At 36.6% G+C, this 20,984-nt stretch overlaps 2 protein-coding genes across 2 annotated transcripts; one reads left to right on the forward strand and one right to left on the reverse strand.

The window, feature by feature from the left end:
- The first annotated feature begins 2,987 nt into the window (after positions 1-2,987).
- On the forward strand, positions 2,988-7,728 carry LOC133717677 (uncharacterized). The gene is made up of 3 exons (XM_062144387.1): positions 2,988-4,174; positions 4,759-4,830; positions 7,583-7,728. The coding sequence occupies exons 1-2, from the start codon at positions 3,024-3,026 to the stop codon at positions 4,763-4,765; spliced, it is 1,158 nt and encodes a 385-aa protein (XP_062000371.1). The 5' UTR covers positions 2,988-3,023; the 3' UTR covers positions 4,766-4,830; positions 7,583-7,728.
- A 6,910-nt stretch (positions 7,729-14,638) lies between these two features.
- On the reverse strand, positions 14,639-19,388 carry LOC133715657 (protochlorophyllide-dependent translocon component 52, chloroplastic-like). Its single transcript, XM_062142255.1, has 8 exons — positions 19,168-19,388; positions 18,280-19,023; positions 17,433-17,620; positions 17,019-17,104; positions 16,709-16,923; positions 16,417-16,611; positions 15,276-15,463; positions 14,639-14,966 (listed from the first exon to the last, which is right to left on the reverse strand). Exons 2-8 carry the CDS (start codon positions 18,796-18,798, stop codon positions 14,708-14,710), a joined length of 1,650 nt encoding a protein of 549 aa, XP_061998239.1. The 5' UTR covers positions 18,799-19,023; positions 19,168-19,388; the 3' UTR covers positions 14,639-14,707.
- Positions 19,389-20,984: the final 1,596 nt, after the last annotated feature.

Below are 20,984 nucleotides of genomic sequence, written 5' to 3' on the forward strand. Positions count from 1 at the left end.
AGAGAGATAGAGAAAGAAAAGCTTTGGGATTGTGTCAAAGAAACTACATTGACAGAGTGCTCAAGAGGTTTGCAATGGAAACATGTAAAGCAGGTGAGTCACCAATGTCAAAAGGGGATAAGCTACACTCAGGGCAATGTCCCAAAAACTCACTAGAAAAGAAAGAGATGGACAAAAGACCATATGCTAGACTGGTTGGGAGCTTAATGTATGCTCAAGTGTGTACAAGGCCAGACATTGCCTTTTCAGTTGGGGTATTGGCAAGATATCAGTCCAATCCTGGGAATGATCATTGGGTTGCAGGCAAGAAGGTACTCAGGTATTTACAGAAAACAAAAGATTATATGCTGGTATATAGAAGAATTGAAGATCAGGACCTTGAGGTCATTGGATACACAGATTCTGATTACAAAGGTTGCATCGATGACTTGAAATCTACCTCAGGGTATATCTATATGTTGGCAGGAGGTGCAATATCTTGGAGAAGTGTTAAACAGTCACTAACAGCCACTTCAACTATGCAGGCTGAATATGTGGCTATTCATGATGCTACTGGTCAAGCTTTATGGTTGAGAAATTTTATGAATGAAATAAAAGTGGTAGATTCAGTAGAAAGACCGTTAAAGCTTTATTGTGATAATGCAGCTGCAGTGTTTTTTGCTAAGAACAATAAGAGATCCACAGCCTCGAGGAATATAGATGTGAAGTACTATGCAGTCAGAGAAAGTGTGAGAAACAATGAAATTGAAATAATCAAAATCGGCACCCTAGCTCAACTTGCAGATCCTCTTACAAAGGCCATTGCAGTAGCACCTTTTCAGGTACATGTCAAAAATATGGGTGTCTTAAAGAATTTTGACTTGGCTGAATGAGTGGGAGTCATTTCTGAGTTCATCATATGAATCATACTTTAATAGCTGAAAACTTTAAATTTTCTTAAGTAATATTTATTTTAGAAGTTTATTTGTTCAAAGCTCTCATCATTATAAAGGTTCTGCATACATTGTTAAGCTTGAAAGTTCAGAATTTTTCAAGGATATTAAACATCAGTTGCAGATTTGCATAACTATGATGATCCAATTAGAACTTGAATTTTCTTTTGTAATATCAGTAAGCAAAATTTTATGCATTCTGATTATATTATTGAATCCTACAGTAAGGACCTTATTTGTGCTATTATATTTTACATTCATGAGCACCTATGAATATTTTGTGTACATGTAATTGCTCCTGTGATCTGTGGTTGCTACATTATGGTAATGAGGTGCTGGTGTTTGGTTAAACATCTGTCTTCTCATTGTCTAATGGTGTTAACTGCAGATTGACTGAGCTGTGAGGATGATTTGGAATTCATGACTTGTCCAGCGCGCACTTCATAATTACAATATCTGGTTTAAAGTAATAATTCTTGCTGTGTTGAATATTGACAAGTCCAAGTGGGAGACTGTAAGGTTTTGTGGACTAATCAATATCAACTAAAGTCACAGTAACTTATTACTCTTCATACAGAACATGTAATTGGACTAAGTTATGTTATTCTAATTGCATTCCTCCTACAATAAGGGTATGTATGGCCATGCCTTACTACATTAGGTAAAATTGTTCTGTACACACTTCAGGAATATAGTTCCTATTGCTATTATGTTTAGGAAATCTTTATGGGAAGGAACCTAAAACTAAAAGCCTATATAAAGAACTACTTGGTCCCTGCTCTAGCTGTCATAACTATCAATTGAGAATTCATAACCTCTGCCCATTGGAGACTCTCACTAAAGGATAGCTCAGAGGAGAACCAACCAAGTGCATCAGCTCTAAGTTCAACTTGTATTCTTCAACAATGGCTGCAGCTCCAGGTAAGTTTGTGTTCTTACATTGAGTACAATTAGCATATGCATACATTCAGTTTTACTTATAATTGGCTTTCAGAGCATCGTGTCCCGAATATCCACAGTGAAGCGGTGAAGGTTTCTAACGTGCTCGAGGTTCCATTGCTTCAGCTTCCATCTAAACAAGAAAAAGGCAAATTAGTTCGGGCCAAATATCATGATCCAATTCAGACTACATCTTTCAGCATAGGACTATATCTGTACATTATACAAGGTCAAGTCTACATGTACGAACAAGATGGTTTTATTTGATATAGTTTCTTCCCTTCAACTTTATTGCATGAAACCATATGTCTTGTGCTTAAGTTGTGCAATTCTTCCGTATATGTTTTTTTTTTTTTGGTCAAAGTGATAATATTCATTAATAAACCTAAAGGGATAAAACCCTAAGAGAGAGCCCCAAGCTCAGAATAACAAGCTAACATTTTACACATCAAACCTAATTCCACTTGAATCTGGTCATAAGAAGGTAACCCTAAAAAATTAAAAAGAAAATATCCTAACTTGATATCACTGCAGCCGCCACTCCAGCCATATATGTTTCTTATGTCAACGAAAAACAAACAATCAGAAGTGAACTCTTTACTACTTTTGCATATTTTACAGCAAGTCGAAGCATAATTTCAAACAGGGAGGGGGAGTGTTTTTAGCACTCCACTTTGAACTACATAAAGTGGAATGCAAGTGGTAACATATATGAAAGCGGAGTACCAAAATCATCACCCTTATGAACTTGAAGATAAGCAAAACTACTTCAAAACTATGATACAAAATAGGAAAGGCAGCAAATATCATAGAAGGCTTGCATCAATAACTGAAATATACTGGGAGTCACATATCAGAGCCTCAAGGGTCACAAATATAGTAGAAAATCAGTAGCTAGCTAGGCAAGTCAAGAACCAGGAATTTAATAATATTTAATATATATATATATATATATATATATATATATATATATATCCAAAAATCGTTTATTCATTCGACGTGAAAGTCACGTGCACGAGTAGCAAGAATTCCCCTTCCACAATCACGGTTACTCACGTGAATGTCACGTGCCTGGGTTTCTTCAGTAACCGCGACTTTTATTCAGGTTCTCCCCCCAACGGAACACTTCCACTTTTGCTCTAGTCTCTAACAATGGAGCCCCAAGAACACCACCACCACCACCCGGAAACCCTAACACCCTCTACCACCACCACATCCACCGCAGCCGCCATTCCCTGCGGCAAATGCGGATCCATGGCCGCACCTCCGCCGCCTCTGTCGTGGCCGGACACCTCCCCACCCCCAAACTACCGCCCCATCCGAGCCCCCGCCATCAACCTCCCTCCAAACCAACAAGCCATAATCCTCACCCCTGTCCCTCAAGCCAAGTCCGTCCCCCCAATCTCACCCCCCTTCCATTTCCAAACCCCCTCCAAAATCATCCAATCCCCCGACGACCTCCGCCGCTTCCACGACTCCGATTCCGGCAAACACTTCCTCGGCTTCGTCGTCGCCCTCTCCGAATCCATCCGCTCCAAGAAAATCTCCGACCCCTGCCACCACTCCCCCGTCACCACCGCCATCGTCTCCATTCTCGACACTCTCCTCCGTTGGATCGACGAAATCCCTCCCACTCAGCAAGCCGCCCGATACGGCAACGTTTCTTACCGCGTCTGGCACGAGCGCTTGGTCGAGAATAGCTCCAACCTAATGATGCAATTCCTCCCCCAACATCTGGAAGCTTCCACCGTTGAGATCGTCCCTTATTTCACTGACAGCTTCGGAAACGCGAGCCGAATCGACTACGGTACCGGCCACGAGACCAATTTCGCATCGTGGCTTTATTGCCTGGCGAGAATGGAGGTTATTAAGGAAGAGGACTACCCTGCCGTGGTGGCCAGAGTGTTCGTCAAGTACTTGGAGTTGATGAGGAAGCTGCAGCTGGTGTATTGCTTAGAGCCGGCGGGGTCTCACGGCGTTTGGGGCCTTGACGACTACCATTTCCTGCCCTTCATTTTCGGCTCTTCGCAGTTGATTGATCACAAGCATATGAAGCCCAAGTCCATTCATAATGATGATATACTGGAGAATTTTTCAAATGAGTATATGTATCTTTCGGGGATTGCTTTTGTGAAGAAGGTGAAGAAGGGTCCGTTTTCAGAGCACTCTCCTTTGTTGGATGATATCAGTGGAGTGCCGAATTGGAACAAAGTCAATAAGGGGATGCTGAAGATGTATAAGGTTGAGGTGTTGGAGAAGGTACCCATCATGCAGCATTTCCTATTTGGCTGGCTCATCAACTGGTATGTTTGCTCTTTTTTATTTTCTATATATCTCTATCTAAACCATTTGAGTTTCTAGAGTTAAATTATTTACAATGAAATGCAGGACTAGTTGCAGATTTTAGTTCTTAGACCTGATCTTCTAAATCTAGACTATGGTATAGTAAACTTTGGCTCCATCAAACTTCTTTGTTATGAGCTGCACCTAAGCGGGATTGAACTGACATAACAATATATAATTAAGTACCTGGTTTGTTCGAAGGCTTGGTGAGGCTTATTAACTTGTTGTGGGTTTGGACTGATAACATATCCAATTCCATATCTTCTGCGAATTAGAGGCTGTGAAGGTGTCCAGTAGTGTTCTTATATGTCTTTGAAGATTAGGCCTCTGCTTATAATAGTCTAACAGGTGTGTAGTATGGATCTAAGGTCATCCTAGGCCAATTGCCTCCAATTTTTATCCTTGATGTGTCTCCTTTCTCATATGACTTCATGTGAAAATGCAACCAATTGCTTCTTCTGAATAAGTATTGCGAGATGGATAAGTGTGTTTATATGTTGTTTGTTCACTGATTTTTTTTTCCTCCAATGTTCTCTTTACCCAGGGAGTAGAATTTCACTTGAGGAGCAAGATGTCAATTTTCTGTCAGATTATTAGTCAGTTGAAGCATAGAAAGGTACTAGATTGAAAATATAATTCTGCTGTTTTGTAACCATGACTTGTTATTATTACTGTTATGGTTTCTGAATATGTGGTTTTGGTGTTGTGCTTTTGAAATGGAGACTGCAAATTTAATCTCAAAAGAGGAAAAAAGGTTAAAAAAATGACCAATAGAATTTTATCTTTATGAAATGAGTTGACCATTTATAGATTATTAGTAATCTTTGGTAGGAAACTGTATGTTTCTCTAATGCACGATTAATATTTAGTATATTGGTAGTCTGACTTTCATGGCTTAAGAATTTCATGGTTTTAGAATTTGTTATGAGGCTTTAGCTGCACTTCAGCTTGGTTGGTCTTATAAGTAGATTTCACATGTAGTATCTTCCATATTTCCTAACTGATAATGGAAACAAGATGGCTATTCTACCATTAGAACTCCTATTGACTAGATCTAGTGATTGGGGGAGTACACATGCTGTGGTTAACTCGAGATTTCCTTTTTTTGTTTTTTTGTTTTGTTTTAGATAGTAAAGACTTTCCTTCATAAGGCTTGATCAATTTGGTTGTAGATCTGGGTTTTTATGACTGGGTGTTCATAGGTGATTGGATCAGTAAACTCTGGAAATCAATTGTTCAGATGTATCATATTTTGCTACTCCACCACATAGCCTAAATAACAACCAAACTGTGTCCATTAAATTGAAGGACATAGCAACATCTGACATCTGATGATTCTGGAAATTCTTGTCAGGTGGAAATTCTAAATGCTTATTAAGTATTAACTAAACCTCGCCTACAGTTTGTTTAACCTAGACCACCTTCTGCCCTGACCGCAATCCCTACCAAAATGAGCCTTAGCATAGCTTCTTGCTAAAGTCACATTTAACTATATCATATGCTTTGTTCATGTTTGACTTTAAGGCTAAACTATCATGCTCTGTCTTTTGCAAAGTATAGCTGAAGAATAATCTCCTTTCCTTCTTAGCAATAGATTCCAGTAACCCTGCAAATTCTGACTCTGGTGAGGCCACCTTCTAGTGTTGTTTCACTCCACTCTTTTTCCCCTACTGTGCAAGTAAAAATGAACTACGGTTGCATCATTTGGACTCCTAGTAGTGCTTTAGTAGTAAGTGAGGGTCTGAATGTTTAAATTGTATCAAGGCTTTGGCCCCTTTCTACACAGAAAAGTATGAGATCCAATAATTGTCATTACTTGGGTTTCAATAGCTTCAGTGTACATTTCTGTTTTTCTTTTTTGTGGCTTGATGGGTAAATTTTCGACCCAAAGGAAGAGGGACGACGTCTTCTTACCTCATAGTTCATCAATTTACCGGATCATTGTTGGTAAAAAAATTAAGCAGATTTGAACTGACATATCACAATATATAATTAAGTACTTGGATTGTTCGGAGGCTTGGTGAGGCTCAATAACTTGTTGTGGGTTTGGACTGATAATATATCCAATTCCATATCTTCTGTGAATTAAAGGCTGTGAAGGTGTCTAGTAGTGTTTTTATATGTCTTTGAAGATTAGGCCACTGCTTATAATAGTCTAACAGGAGTGTAGTATGGATCTAAGGTCATCCTAGGCCAATTGCCTCCAATTTTTATCCGTGATGTGTCTCCTTTCCCAGATGACTTCATGAGAAAATGCAACCTATTGTTTCTTCTGAATTTTCTCTGATCTTTTATATCAACTGTGACAAAATACCTGATAGAGCAATTAAAGAGCCATGCTTTAGCTGATCATATCACTGATTTTTATCATTCTTAGAAGAGTATCATCCATGGTTATAATCAAGTGATGATTTTCATATTCCCTTTCTGATGTGCTATTGAGTGGTGCTGATGCAGAACAAATAGGGACAATGTAGGTGTTTATTGCAGCAGATTCTGGTAGTTCAAGGAACAGGAGGGATTTTTTTGATAATAAGGATAGCAAATAGAGTAAAACAAGTAAACAACCCTTATAAAATCCCAATAATAAGAACCCTTTTTATTCTTCTTTAAGATGAAATCTAATAGTAAATCCTAATTATATCAGCCTTTACTAAGCTTTACAAAATCAAGCAAGATCCTAGCAAGGTCCATCATCACTACAGACTCCCAAATCAGGCCTTCAGCTTTGGAATGTTTTCTTACAAGGCCTTGGATAAACCCTAGTGGTCTGCCAGTTGTATTCTTTATCAGGTGCACTAGCATCAAGTGTGCCTGGAGTTGAAGGGATGGGTTCTAAGTCTTAAAGAAGAGCTCAAATTATTTGCTTGTCGAAGAGTTTGCATTCCTAAATACAAATATACTGGTATCCTGTCCTCTCTTATCATGACTGATTTAGTTAATGGTTTACTTTTTAATATACATCAAATTTTTCCATCTTATCAGTCATCTTTCTGTAATCCGAACCTAGTTGTTGACTTTTCTGCAACTCTGTAAGGGAGTATATGCTGACTATTGTGACCTTTAAAAATAGGATAATGGTCTAAAGAAATAATGTTGTCGCGTTTTATTACTTATGTCAAGAAGTATGGTTTCTTTTAAGTAGAAGTCAGAATCGATTAGTTTTGAACAGACTAGAGAAGCTGAATTTCTCTTATTGCATGTGTCAATCATGATTTGACAGTTGATAACTATCAAAACAGTGTAATTGACAGCTGACGTTTAAATGTGGAATTGTATGTTTCAAGTGTTAAATGTTAACTATTGCTGGAATGTGTATATATGTTGTTTGTTAACTGACTTTTCCCTCCAATGTTCTTTTTTCCCAGGGAGTAGAATTTCACATGAGAAGAAAGACGTCGATTTTCTGTCAGATTATTAGTCAATTGAAGTTTGGAAGGTACTAGATTGAAAATATAATTCTGCTGTTTTGTAATCATTGACTTGATATTATTATTATTATGGTTTCTGAATATGTGGTCTTTGTGTTAATGTGTTTGGCATGGAGACTGCAAATTTATTCTCAAAAGAGAAAAGGTTAAAAAAATGACCAATAGAATATATATAGACTATTATAAAACTCTGGTAGGGAACTGTGTGTTTCTCCAATGCACGATTGATATATAGTATACTGGCAGTCTGACTTTCATGGCTTAACAATTTCATGGTTTTGTAATTTTGTTATGAGGCTTTGGCCGTACTCAGCTTGGTTGGTGCCTTCTGTTTAAGTAGATTTCACTTGTATTCTTCCACATTTCCCAACTGATAATGAAATATGGGTGCTTGTATGCCACTGGAAGGCCTATGATTAGATTTAGTAATGGGGGAGTACGTGTGCTGTGTTTAACTTGAGATATCCATTTTTTTTTTAATTAGATAGAAAAGACTTTCCTTCATAATTGTAGATCAATTTGGTCGTAGATCTGGTTTTTTATTTCAGGGTGGTCATAGGTCATTGGATCTGGAAATCAATTGTCCAGATGCATCATAGTTTGCTTGTCCACCAAATAGCCTAAATAACAACCAAACCATGTCGATTAAGTTCAAGGACATAGCAACATCTGACATTCTGTATGATTCTGGAAACTCTTGTCAGGTGGGGGCATAAATGCTTATTCACTAAACCTCGTCTAGAGTTTGTTTAACCTAGCTCGACCGCCTTCTGTCCTGATCCCAATCCCTACCAAAACCAGCCTTAGCATAGCTTCTTGCTAAGGTCACATTCAACTATATCATATGCTTTGTTCGTGTTTGACTTTAAGGTTATACTATCATGCTCTGCCTTTTGCAAAGTATAGCTGAAGAATAATCTCTATATTTTCCTTCTTAGCAATAGATTCCGGTAACTCTGCAAACTCTGGTGAGGCCACCTTCTAGTGTTGGTTCACTCCACTCTCTTGCCCCTACTGTGCAAGTAAAAATGAACTGCAGTTGAATCATTGGGACACCTACTAGTGTTCTAGTAGTGAGGGTCCAAATGTTTAGATTTGTATCAAGGCTTTTGCCCCTTTCTACCAAGGAAAGAAAAGTATGAGATCCAACCAGAATTACTTCAATATAGATTTCTGTTTTTCTTATTTTTGTGGCTTGTTGGGTAAATTTTCGACCAAAAAACATTTGTAGGTGAAGGAAGTGGGATGATGTCAATGTAGTTCCTAAAATAAAGCATCCATTTTTCAAAATGCAGCGAACTTAATTCTATTCTAAGTTGCAAGTCAATTTGGTGAACAATTATACAAAACTCTTGCCATCCACACAAGTGAGCACTCACCCATTGAGGTGGCACGCCCATCTTTGAATCTCGGGCATAAATGACACTAAAATTTTGCTGAAGTTTTTGACACCAAAAGAAATGCCTCAAATGCCTCAATTGATAATAATAGTGATTAGAATCACCTATTGCCTGTTAAACTTCTGAATTAACCAACCACCTCTGTTTATTTTCTTGCTAATTTTATTTTTATTTTTTTATAAATTAGTTTTTATTTTCTTTTTTAGAGAAAGAGACAATTTTTTCTCATACGAAAATAATGCAAATTGTTATAAACTAGAGAATTAGAGAGAGATAGAATAGAGAAACAAATGTAGGAGGAGGTAGAAGTGTGTATTTCATTCTCATTAGACCCCTTTATATAGGAGTAATATTTACATCATAAGGACATAACTAATGAGTATTTACAGTGGACAACCACATTTATATAATATTTATAACACTCCCCCTTGGATGTCCGCCACTAAATGATATGGTGTTGGACGCGCTTAATGTTGCCTCATCAAAAACCTTGCCAGGTAACAAAAACCCAGTGGGACAAAAACAACCCTGGTCGAAGGAGAAAAAGAGTACAACGCGCATATGTCCTAGGTAGCATGATTTTGAATGCTCTCCCTGATGAGAATCTCCCCCTGATTTTTGCAAGCTTCAATCATGTATGTAATAAAATACATGCACCATGTATATTAGATATGCATGGTGTGTCGATCACATAGGTGAGACTATGTGTGCTTTGCATAAAGGGGACTCATCATGAATTGCAATTCCTGCGAAGGTTAGGGTAATACCAATAAAACTATGATAATAAATCTTACCTCAAGTAGAACCAATTTCATATGCTCAAATTATAGATAAAGATATTAGCAAAGAATAACAATATAAAGGAACAACAATTGACACATTTACCTTTATACAATATTCCGAGCATTGAAATTTATGTATGACATACTTAGCCATAGATATCAATTTGTGTAATTGATAATTTCATATAGGCTCAATATGAGCTCTAGATAAATTCATAACTTCGTGGAAGTTAGAATATGTTGCAACATTGTGAGCATGATTCGAATTCGATTTCTTAGTCTTGTCATAGTACTCATTGAGGCAATAAGTCACTTTGACCATAATTGAATGAGTATGTATGAGCTTTAGACTTTTGATTCCATGAGTGAGCCTTAAGCTCTTTTACTCATTCATGGACTTGCCCTTGAGTAATATGAATCGGTCAAGGATTTGATTAAGCAATATGCTTATAATGACACATAGGATTTGGGGATTTGCTTTTAGCAATTTGCCTTTAAGATCTTCATATTAGCCAAGACAACATGCCATAAGTCTCTCGTCAATATAACACTGTACTTATAGAAAAGTTGTTGCTTGGAGAAGAATGATAAGCCCATGTCTCTATAAAGAGACTTGTGTCATAGTGATTTTAATTCACTTTAGTACACCCTTTGTAATTTTTTAGGGTAGATAAAGTCCAAGTATATCATTGTAAATATTTAAAATCATTGGAATTGCCTCTTTCCAATTTGGCCAATAGTATGATTTGTCGACACAATGAAACGTGGTAGTATATAGCCCTTGATGATATTTAGTTGCAACTACAGATGAGATATCATCAATGATCATCAATTAGAGATCTATCACACATTCAAAATATATGCATGCATTAGCTATAATAAGCTTATTCATATCAGGTACCCATGCCTCTTTTAGGGCATTTGTTGTCTCTCAAGGACAAATTAATTAAAGAATGTGGATCTTTGTATAACCTCATAACGAGTGTTATAGGCTAGGGCTTGTATAATCTTCCCTTATAGGGAGATTAAAACATTGGACTTGGTGGATATATCCCACATAATGCACGCCGTTACAATAGTGTTTCCTCCCCCTAACGGCGGGAAGACCATCTAGTTTGACCATTCGCAAAATATGCGGGCAAAAAAAAATTTGGATTGGAAATCCATTAGTGGGTGGCGAGCCCAAACCAATTTTTAGGTCAAAAACTTGTCTTTAATAAGTGTCACTTTCTCAATTTCTCATAATTGATTGAGACTTTTTCTTAAGATAATAATAAGACATGGTGGATAAATATCACACACCAATTCATATCGTTTTTCATAATATTTCTCCCCCTAATGACGGGAGAATTGTCTTATTAAAGTGACAACTCGCAGATATGCGATAAATTATAATATCCTCGTTAGGAAAGTTTGCAATTATTGTTGTATTATACAACAATGTAAAGTATGTAGATAAGTCTACATGACATAGTAGATAAAATAATGACACATTAGTCACGCCAAAATAATTTTATTTGGCTCAATGAAATTTTTAATTCATGATATAGTATACAGTAGTATACTTATAGTTGATTAATACAACTTAATGTAGGTGAAACTTTCATCACCAAATAATGGTATTCCACATAGGTAACATAATACGAGCTCAGTTGGAGCCGGCCATCAATCAAGATCTGCAGCTCTTGAGATGATTGTTACCTTAGCTTTTGGAAGCATCAATTGTGAAAAATTATCAACAATTGCAATGGATCATGTCCATAGTTGCATTATATGCATGCAAAACAACTATGTTTGTCATTATATTTATCATGAACATTCATGGTTCAAAATGAATTTATTAATGAACACGTGGTTCATATTATTGTTTGACACTGAAAACAAATGTCAAAATTATATACTCAAATTTGGAGTCTGGGACAGTAGTCCATATGAGTATAAGCATATCCTCCAATAAATAATAGATTTAGGGATCATAGCCCTCATACTCAAAACATTTGGTTTGAGTCTTCACAATTAGAAGCATGTTCTAAGAGTGGAGTGAACATTTGTACTCATAAAGAGAAGGGACAAATTAGGTCCTAACATAATTGGAGATCAAGAAACAAGAGGTTTCGATCTATTTGATTGTATAACAATCAGTGGAGGAATTTTAAGTCCTCATGAAATTGAATCAAGAAACATGTAGTTTCGATCTCATTATAAATTGACAATTTTATATCAAATTATTAGATAAGATAATAAGAGGAGATCAAATTGAAGTCGTCAAACTCATGAAAAATACATACCTCGATTCTGTAGGAAATATAATTAATATTTTTGATACCAATATGTGAGTACCATATGTCAAAATAGAGGCAGATTCATTTAGAGTCAGTAATTGAAACATGCATTAATATAATATTGTAACAAAATAATCATAAATTTGGTGTAGTCTAGTTGGTTAATATATTTGGTTTGCATCCAAAAAGACCTGGGTTCAAGTCCCAGCTATGGAAAATAATTTTGTTATTTTTTCACAAACGACATAATCATATGAGGTAGATATGACAAAAATAATCATAAGTAATAAATGTTCATTGTGATTGCATAAAATAAATAACTATGGTAAGTATCGAATAATGGTAATATAATGATAATAAAATGAGTTATTAATAACAATAACTACAAGATAATGGCAATTAGAAATATTATCATGATAATTGTAACTCTTGCAACAAATTCTCATGACAAATTCAGTTATGAAAGAATTGTAATAAAGGTAATTTAAACATAATAAATGTGATTAAACAGATAAAGATAATGAAACATAATTATGTTTAATCGGTGCCAGAACATAGGCTTAAAATGACTAAACAAAATAAATAGAGACAAAAAAAACTCCTAAACATAGGCTTAAAATTTATCGGTATCAAGAAAAAACTGTCGCTAATCATGTAATCAATATGTTTTCCATTGTTATCTTCACTAACAGATTCTCCACATAACTTTAGTTGGGAGGTAATCATATGTATAGTGGAATTGAAAATCAGTGACAGATTTAAAGTTCTGAAGGCGCAAAATGCGTCCATTCATATCGTGCTCTAGATAGAACAATGGTTTCTGGTGAGCAAATCGATCAGCCAATGCTTGCCAAATCTCAAGTGAATATTTCACCGTAAGGTAATCATCTTTTAGGATCTTATCAAGATGATAACGCAAGAAAATCATAGGTTTGGCGGGATCTTGCACATATGACTTATTGTCAACTTTGATGGCATTTCCAAAGTTTTTAGCCATAAGGTGAATTTCAGCATCAAATAGTTCTTGTCAGAAATTTTAAGAGGATCAAAGTCCAATTTTGTTAGATGCATCATCTTTCTACAAAGAGAAAAGATGAGATATATTAGGATCCATAATTATTAGAACAATATGTTCTATGAAAAATTCATATACGAAACAAAGGTTTCGAAGAGTTCATAAATATGAACAATGGATCCCATAGGGAACACACGAGAAAAACATTCGTGTGATGTCTATAGAACCATAGGTTCTAAGACTACTCGGTCAGAGGACTCGAGTCTTGAGCAATGGAACATGTAGTTCTCATTGTCGTATATGAAATATAAATTTTCAACAATTATATTATATAAAAGATACATACAAATACATGTAAATGATCGCATAAAGAAAATTGATATTCATCTAGGAGAGAAAGAAGAAAAACTCATAGATCATTAGCCTTGGTCATAAGCAACAATGTTGCACCATAAGGCTTGCGGATCATCATGGAGTTCAAAGAAGAAGAAGAAGAAAAATAAGAGCAAATTCGTGCTGATAACGTGTTATAAACTAGAGAATTAGAGAGAGATAGAATAGAGAAACAAATGTAGGAGGAGGTAGAAGTGTGTATTTCATTCTCATTAGACCCCTTTATATAGGAGTAATATTTACATCATAAGGACATAACTAATGAGTATTTACAGTGGACAACCACATTTATATAATATTTATAACACAAATTGATTTTTTATTTTATTTTATTTTATTTTCTGAGAAAAGAGTAGAGATTTCATTAGATCCAATGTCAGAAAGGCCATACATAGATCCCTATGTGCTTGCACCTTAATGCAATGGCTAAGCAAGGAAAAATAAGTATCATCCACTAGTACAATGAACCTCAATTACTTATGACTGTTTATTTTTGAAAAGGCGATCATGTTTCTTTGGGGTACCTAATAGAGTCAGTCTTTCTATGTGTCCAAAACTGGCCCCCTCCCCGAGCATCAATTCATTCAGTTTAGATTTCTTGCAGGTAGATAGGGTACGTTTTGCCCCGCTTGGCTTAAGTACAGGGTACTAAAAAAGACCTTCCGAACGATTGAGGATAGAGAGCATCCAACGCAAATCGGCCTTAAATTCCCTTGTTTCAAAATATGTTCCTGCAACTTATTTTTGCTTCTTGAGGAGTGGCTCGTTACTGTGGCTGGGAGCTACGAGGGTAAGCGTAATATTATTTTGGGAATGAGTTAATTTGTTGGGCCACAACGTGGCAGATTCTTTTGTAATATTACTAGTTATGAATGAATTTTGTTCTCTTATAAAAAAGATGGTGTGGGCTGGTACGAACAAGTTTCGGCTCGATGCTTTTTTTAATCAATCGATGATGTATCTCGTTGATATAGGTGTGATATGTTTCTTGTTTAAATTGGCTGAGGTGTTTAACAATGCCACATTTCAGTCCTCTTTACTGTGTAAAGTTCTTGAGGCCGAATCATATCAAATAGGAGGCGAGTAGCAAGGAAATTGAACTGGCCGAATCATATCAAATTCACACAATAATTCAACAAGTTTTGGTTCCATGCGTTCAGTAATTACATTACGTCGCTAAGCAGTAAATCTTACACAAGGGCATGGTTGTAGTCGTGAAAGTGAAAGATTTTGTAGATAAAATGAGCCAGCCATTTTGAACCTGCAAAGCAGAGTAGAGCTGTTGCAAGAAGCGCAGTTCTTGCAACCACTGATGATAACACTCCTTCCTTGATTGCAGAGACAATTCCGAGTAAAGAAAATGAGACGACCTGCAATACGACTTTAAGCATGCTCAGAACTTTGTGGGCAGCATTGCAACTGCGGCAGTTCACCACATGAGACTGGTACCTGAAAAAATTGTGCAAAAATCTCCTTAGTGAATCAAATGACTTACAATACTCTGCAACCTTAGTTACAAGGATCACAACACAACCAGGTAAGACAAATGCTTGTATTCTAATGGCATTTGTATCGCCGTAATAGAAGTATTCTAAACACATAAGCTTTCAGCGAACTTTGCATTTCCAAGACTTGTGCAACGATCTACTTTGCTGTCTCCAAAATTTTACAGATGACAGTAAATTGGCACCAATTTTCTGAACCAAGATGTTGATTAAACTAAAGTTTGATGCATCTTTGGTGTTGCATGAAAGTTACCTGTCCAACAACTGTTCTTTAGGAGGAGTGGGGGGAAGCACCCCAGTGAACTTGCCTCTCCAATCTACTTGACCACCCGCATACTTGTTTAACCACTTTCGGAAACCAACGACAGCGGCATCTGACTTTGTTGGCAAATAACAGGCTTTCTGCCACTGGGTAATACCAGCATCCATTATCCTACGTTCCTGTACAATAAGAACCCGAGTCCCGAGAGCATGTCAGAAAATGTAACTTCATTCCATGATCATGTGGCTGCACACATGATTAATAGCTGTTTCTCTTAGCAGTCTTATGAAAAAGTTCAGGAGAAGAGTCATGCATTTTCTAGGACTTGATTCCAACTATTTAACGGTAGCCAGTGCCACGAGTACAAATTTATGACATAGGAATGGGAAAAGAAAAAACGTACAGTTTTTTCTCTCTACGTATGAAAGAGAAAAAACTGTTCGGAAAATTCTAAAACAAAGGGTTAGGAAATTAAAAGTGTTCGGACTAGGTATTACCCAATGAAAATTTGTGACCACTAATACCAAGGTTACATGTAGAAATTCAAGCCATCAGCACCATAGGAAATTAAAAGGAAAAAAAGAAAAAGAAAGATGAATTTATCAAAATAATTAACTCAGAATTAATGTATGCATTGAGAGTAAAAATAGGATCCACGTGAAAGTTAACGGGCATTCTTTACAACTATTGATCTATCATTCTATCATCAACTGAAAGTTTCCTCACAATCATGCAGAGAAACATAGACCCCATATGAGCCCAATTTTTGAAGTTATCCAAGAAGATTGAAATCAAAACAGTCCACCAAGTTGCTTCTGCAATAGTAGCAAGTTTTGAAAGAAACGACGCATTATTCTCTTCTCCGTGGTTTTTTTTTTTTTTTTTGTTTCAATGACAATTTTCAAAACCAAAGTTTCCTATATGGGTTTTAATTTGTATTACTCTGCTGCATGGAATTAACTTTATATATCAGAATTATTATTTACCAGAATCTGGGAGTTAGACTTCTACATTATCATAATGTACGTATGTAAACTTTATGATTTATTTTGACCGTAAAAGTAATTTGTTACATATTATATGAGTAAGATGCAAGTTAATGTTAAACTTAATACAAAGAGTAAGAAGTCACCTCAAGATGAAGCAGATATAAATCTGAGTCCAAAACCAGGTTGTGTGGAATGTGATATATCCATCGCGGAAGAATCTTAACCGAAATGCCAAAGTTTATTGGGAAGGTCGATATCATTCTGCTATTACCTGGACTAACTGGAACGCAGAAGAAAACTAAAAGAGCTCTCTTTTGGCCCCTTTGGGCTGGTGAGACCTATATATATGAACAAAAATGCAAAGAGAAAGGATATAAGCAAATAATAACAGAATCAGCTTTACGTAAACACAAATCAATCCACATAATGTACTACCTTTTCAGTTCCAGCTGGTTTCAGAAAACCGTAAGGTTTTCCCAAGGACGCAGCCCCATTACTATTGTCAATTGGACCGAAAAGAGATGTATAAAACAGACACGGTGACGTAAATTTACTCTGACCCGAATTCTGCTCCTCTATGGTGAAACCATTTATGTCTATCTTAGGAATATACAAGTCCATTGGTCTGCCCCCTTCTCTATCAGCCTTCTCTGTGAAGGAAAGATACAGTAATTTATGTAAACGTCCCACATAAGAGGCTAACATAATGACATCCAATAAAGATGATTCAGAAATAATTATCTACCTTCTGGTTGTTGAGTTTGCATTATTCCATAATGTGCGTACGGAACATGAGCAGGATCCATAAAATTTTCAATCAAGACCTCATATCTGGAAAACAATTAAAAAAATCAAGCAAAGTCATATGATTTTTCTGGAACAGGAACGCAAAAATCTTAGATTGCAAAGTTTTAGTTAGACAACTTGTGCAACTAATCCAGAAAAGACACACTTTTCTTTTCTATGTGGCTAGGCTAGGAGCACTTCCGCTGTTGAATGGAAATTAATACTTGATGTGGATGGTGCCAACAAGTTCTTTGACATTACAGAAAATGAGACCCAATAGATCCATAAGGTTTCACACACACACACACATGTTATTTCGCTCTGTAGAACATGATTTTATATCAAATTAGCTGAAGAAAGTAACTTTACCTACCCGTAAGGGATCTCTCTATTCGCCATCAAGCAAGTATATGATGGATCATCCATTTCTGGTATGTAGGGAGGTTTTTTCTCTGTAAGAATATCTTTGTATTGAGGATCGGAATTTGGCCAAAACCACACCATTCCATTCTGCACAGTACTTGGATAAGCACCTACACATGCTTTCTTGGATGTGTGAATCTGCATAACATGGTTGGAGTGTCATCCCCACTAACTTGCCAAAACCAAAATTCATGCATTGCATAGATTATTGTCATAGAATAAAACAACTTCTACAACAGGAAGAACAATAAACAAATTTTCACACTATAGCTTCATAATAATTCTGTAATTAAGGCTTCCGCATACTATTACCCTACTCCTTAAGAACAGAAATATGGTCTACCTACTTGAATGAAAGTTACATGGTCATTCCTAGCTACTAACTTTCCAAAACCATAATTTAATGATTGCATAGATTATGATCATAGAATAGAACATTTCTACAAGAGGATGAACAATACACGAATTTCACTTCTATATACTTACCCTTCTTCATAAGTTCATCAAAATTTCAAAATTATACAGACTATATATGGTATTATGCGAAGTTATTCACATAAAAAGTTAGCATAGGCATATGACTAACAATCTGCCATTACAGTTTTGTTTAATTTTTTTTTTTTTTGGGTGGCAATCAATTTCAAGTTTTGTTTAAAGTTGATTACTGTTTCTGAAGTTACTGTACTATATTAGTTCATCAAAATAATGCAAAGTTACTATATGAGATTTAAACTTGTATTGTATAAAGGTTACCACAACCAGCAATCTCTCAAGGTTGTCATTGAAGAGTTAATTACCGGAGGACCATCGATAGGTGCCTGAGGGATGAACTTGCAGTCACCGGAGCCATTAAAACACCAGCCATGATAAACACACTGCAACCTTCCCCACTGATCAATCCTCCCTTCAGATAATGGAGCCAGTCTGTGAGGACATGCATCATCAAACACCTTCCATGTACTCTCATTTCTGTCCCACCACACCACCACATCAATACCCAGAACTTTCTTTGCATGTGGTACCCTCTTGTCAAGGTCACAAACTGGCATCAATGGGTACCAATGGGCATACCAGTCAAATTTCTCATCTTGGGTCTGAATTTCAACTTGTGGTGCAGATGTGTTTTCAGTCTCAGTTGTAATAGAAGATGAAATGGTGGTGAATGTCTTAAATGAGGGTTTGTGTCTTTCAACTAAGGAGAATGATGAAGTGAGTATTTGCTTATACCCCAAGAAAGCGACTTTTTTGGATTGGTTTTTATCAAAGTTAGCTGGAATTTGTAGTGTTGGAATAGAGGAAATTCTCAGAGTTTCCATGGCCTGCCAGTTTCAGAACTCCACAACAGAAATGGGAGAATTAAAGGTAAGAACTTGAACTCAAAGTTTAATCACTTAAATCTTGGAGTTGCAACTCAGTCAAAGAAACTTGAGGCTCTAATAATTACAGAACAATAAAACCCGGGTTTTTTTTTTTTTCCCTTCTCTCTTTCTCCCTCTCTCCCCCAACTTGAAATTTCTAGTCTCAAATTTTATCAACAATCCCTGCAAGTTCATAGTAGGAAAAATGTTATATTGTATTTGTCAAACTACGGTCAAAACTTGACACAAGTCGCACAACTCCATAATCAACATTGACCGCTAAAGAACATAGTTTAATTCTTAAATTAAATCAACTTAAACAAATACCTTGATGATATTGTCAAACTCCACTGCAAAAACCCAACAACAATCCTTACAAAACTTTTGATGAAGACGTGAATTGATGATTGACAAGTTGAGCTTTTGAGATGAGTTTTTTCAGGCCTGATTAAGTGATGAGCTATTGAGCTTTTAGTAGAGCTAAATGGTGGAGATATTGACAAGAGACGAAAGGCAAAGCATTTCCAGCGCCTCTGCACCCTTTCCCCATTATAAGTTTATAATATAACAGCATTACACCAATAACAGCACCATGCATTATTCAATCACCCTACGTCCCCACCCGCCAATAACACCATTATCAGTGCTCTTGTCGTTTTGAACTCAGTGGTAGTTAGGTTACCTACTCCGGTCGAGTGTGGGAGTGGTTAAATATTTTAGTCTTAAAATTAACAAAAATATAAATGTGGAAATGATTGCAGCAGAAAGTGCAACAATCATTATGTGGCACCCCTGTGGTTGGAATCCCACAGTGCCGCGACTCCAAGTCAATGAGAAACCGACATGTCAAGAGTGACATCCCGATAACCCATTAACCCAAAACTGTAAGATCTTTTGGGTTTAGGCTGTTGGTTTACAAAACGTGTTTCCTTTGAGCAAATTGTTACAGCAACCCAACAACATATTTTCAAAAGCGGAATTTAAAATGAGCTATGTGTTTGGACCCAAAATGAACATTTTGGCCTGACAAAGCGTGTCTTGGAGAAATTGAGCCAATGTCAGTGGCTCAAGCTATATATTGTCGACAAGTTCGAAATATATATTTAGAGGCTAAATAAAGCCTACTATGAAAGCATGGAAGCATGGAAACATGAAAAGTCAACTTTAGCACATTTTCCTACTTCGGCTAGGAGAAACCGAGCTAAACAAGGAAGGAGGGGTGGCAGACTAACCAAATGAACTTGAAATGAGCTGAAACTCTGCAGATCCATTCTAGACAGCCCAAGGATCATTTCTTATGAAGAGTGCCAGAGCTTTTTTTGAGTGGAAGGCCTTCAAACAATCAGCCCAATTTTCTACAGAAGCAAAACTGGAAAAACTGGACCTGTAAGAGGTCCAGCAGCATTTTCGGCCCAACCACATGGAATAAAAATCTGAAAATTTGTCAGGATGATCTACACTCATAGTGGAACATTTCATATGAAGAAGTCGAAGGCATATAATGAAGTCTTGTTGGAGAAATAATTGAAGGAATAAAGGGGCAGAAACTGACCTAAAACCAGCTCAATATTCACATGTTCATGTTTCCTACCCACATGAAGAAAGCTAGATGCTTTTCTCTTTTTCCTTGGATATATTTTTCTTCTACAATCTCTTTAATAGATCATCACCACTTCCATGTTGCTGCACCTTCATGCTTTGCTTTCATTTCATCTTTTCTCTATCTTTTCCATATTTTACAAGTGAACTTAGATCTACTTTCATTATTTTTCTTCCACTCATCATTTCACTCTTCTTTTTCTTCCCTATATAAACACCTTCTCCTCTCATTCTAAAACACAGACACATTCACAACACAACAACAACATCTCTAAGATGATCTAAGTTCTCTCTAGAGCAAACCTCTCTAAGAGCAACTCCTCTCCTTCTCTTTCTCTTAGCGGTGATCACACTCCTAGTCCTAGTCTTCTCAGAAGCCGACTTTCAGTGCCACCAAACCCTCTGTCAACGTACTTCGGTCCTAGTCTCCTCGGGAGCCGACGGTAGTGCCGCGACCACAACGGTTACAGAACCAGCCAAGCAAGGGTAACGCCCTAGCAACCCAGCCAAGCTAAAGTCACGCTTTAGCAAGATCTCAATACTTC

The sequence above is a fragment of the Rosa rugosa genome, chromosome 6 (assembly GCF_958449725.1).
Source record: "Rosa rugosa chromosome 6, drRosRugo1.1, whole genome shotgun sequence".
Lineage (NCBI taxonomy): Eukaryota > Viridiplantae > Streptophyta > Magnoliopsida > Rosales > Rosaceae > Rosa > Rosa rugosa.

Coding starts and splice junctions, on each gene's coding strand:
- LOC133717677 (XM_062144387.1), top strand. CDS start 3,024: ATGGAGCCCCAAGAACACCACCACCACCACCCGGAAACCCTAACACCC.
- LOC133715657 (XM_062142255.1), bottom strand. CDS start 18,798: ATGGAAACTCTGAGAATTTCCTCTATTCCAACACTACAAATTCCAGCT. Junction 17,105..17,432: donor AATAGAGAGATCCCTTACGG/GTAGGTAAAGTT, acceptor ATTGTTTTCCAG/ATATGAGGTCTTGATTGAAA. Junction 16,612..16,708: donor AACCAGCTGGAACTGAAAAG/GTAGTACATTAT, acceptor TCATATATATAG/GTCTCACCAGCCCAAAGGGG.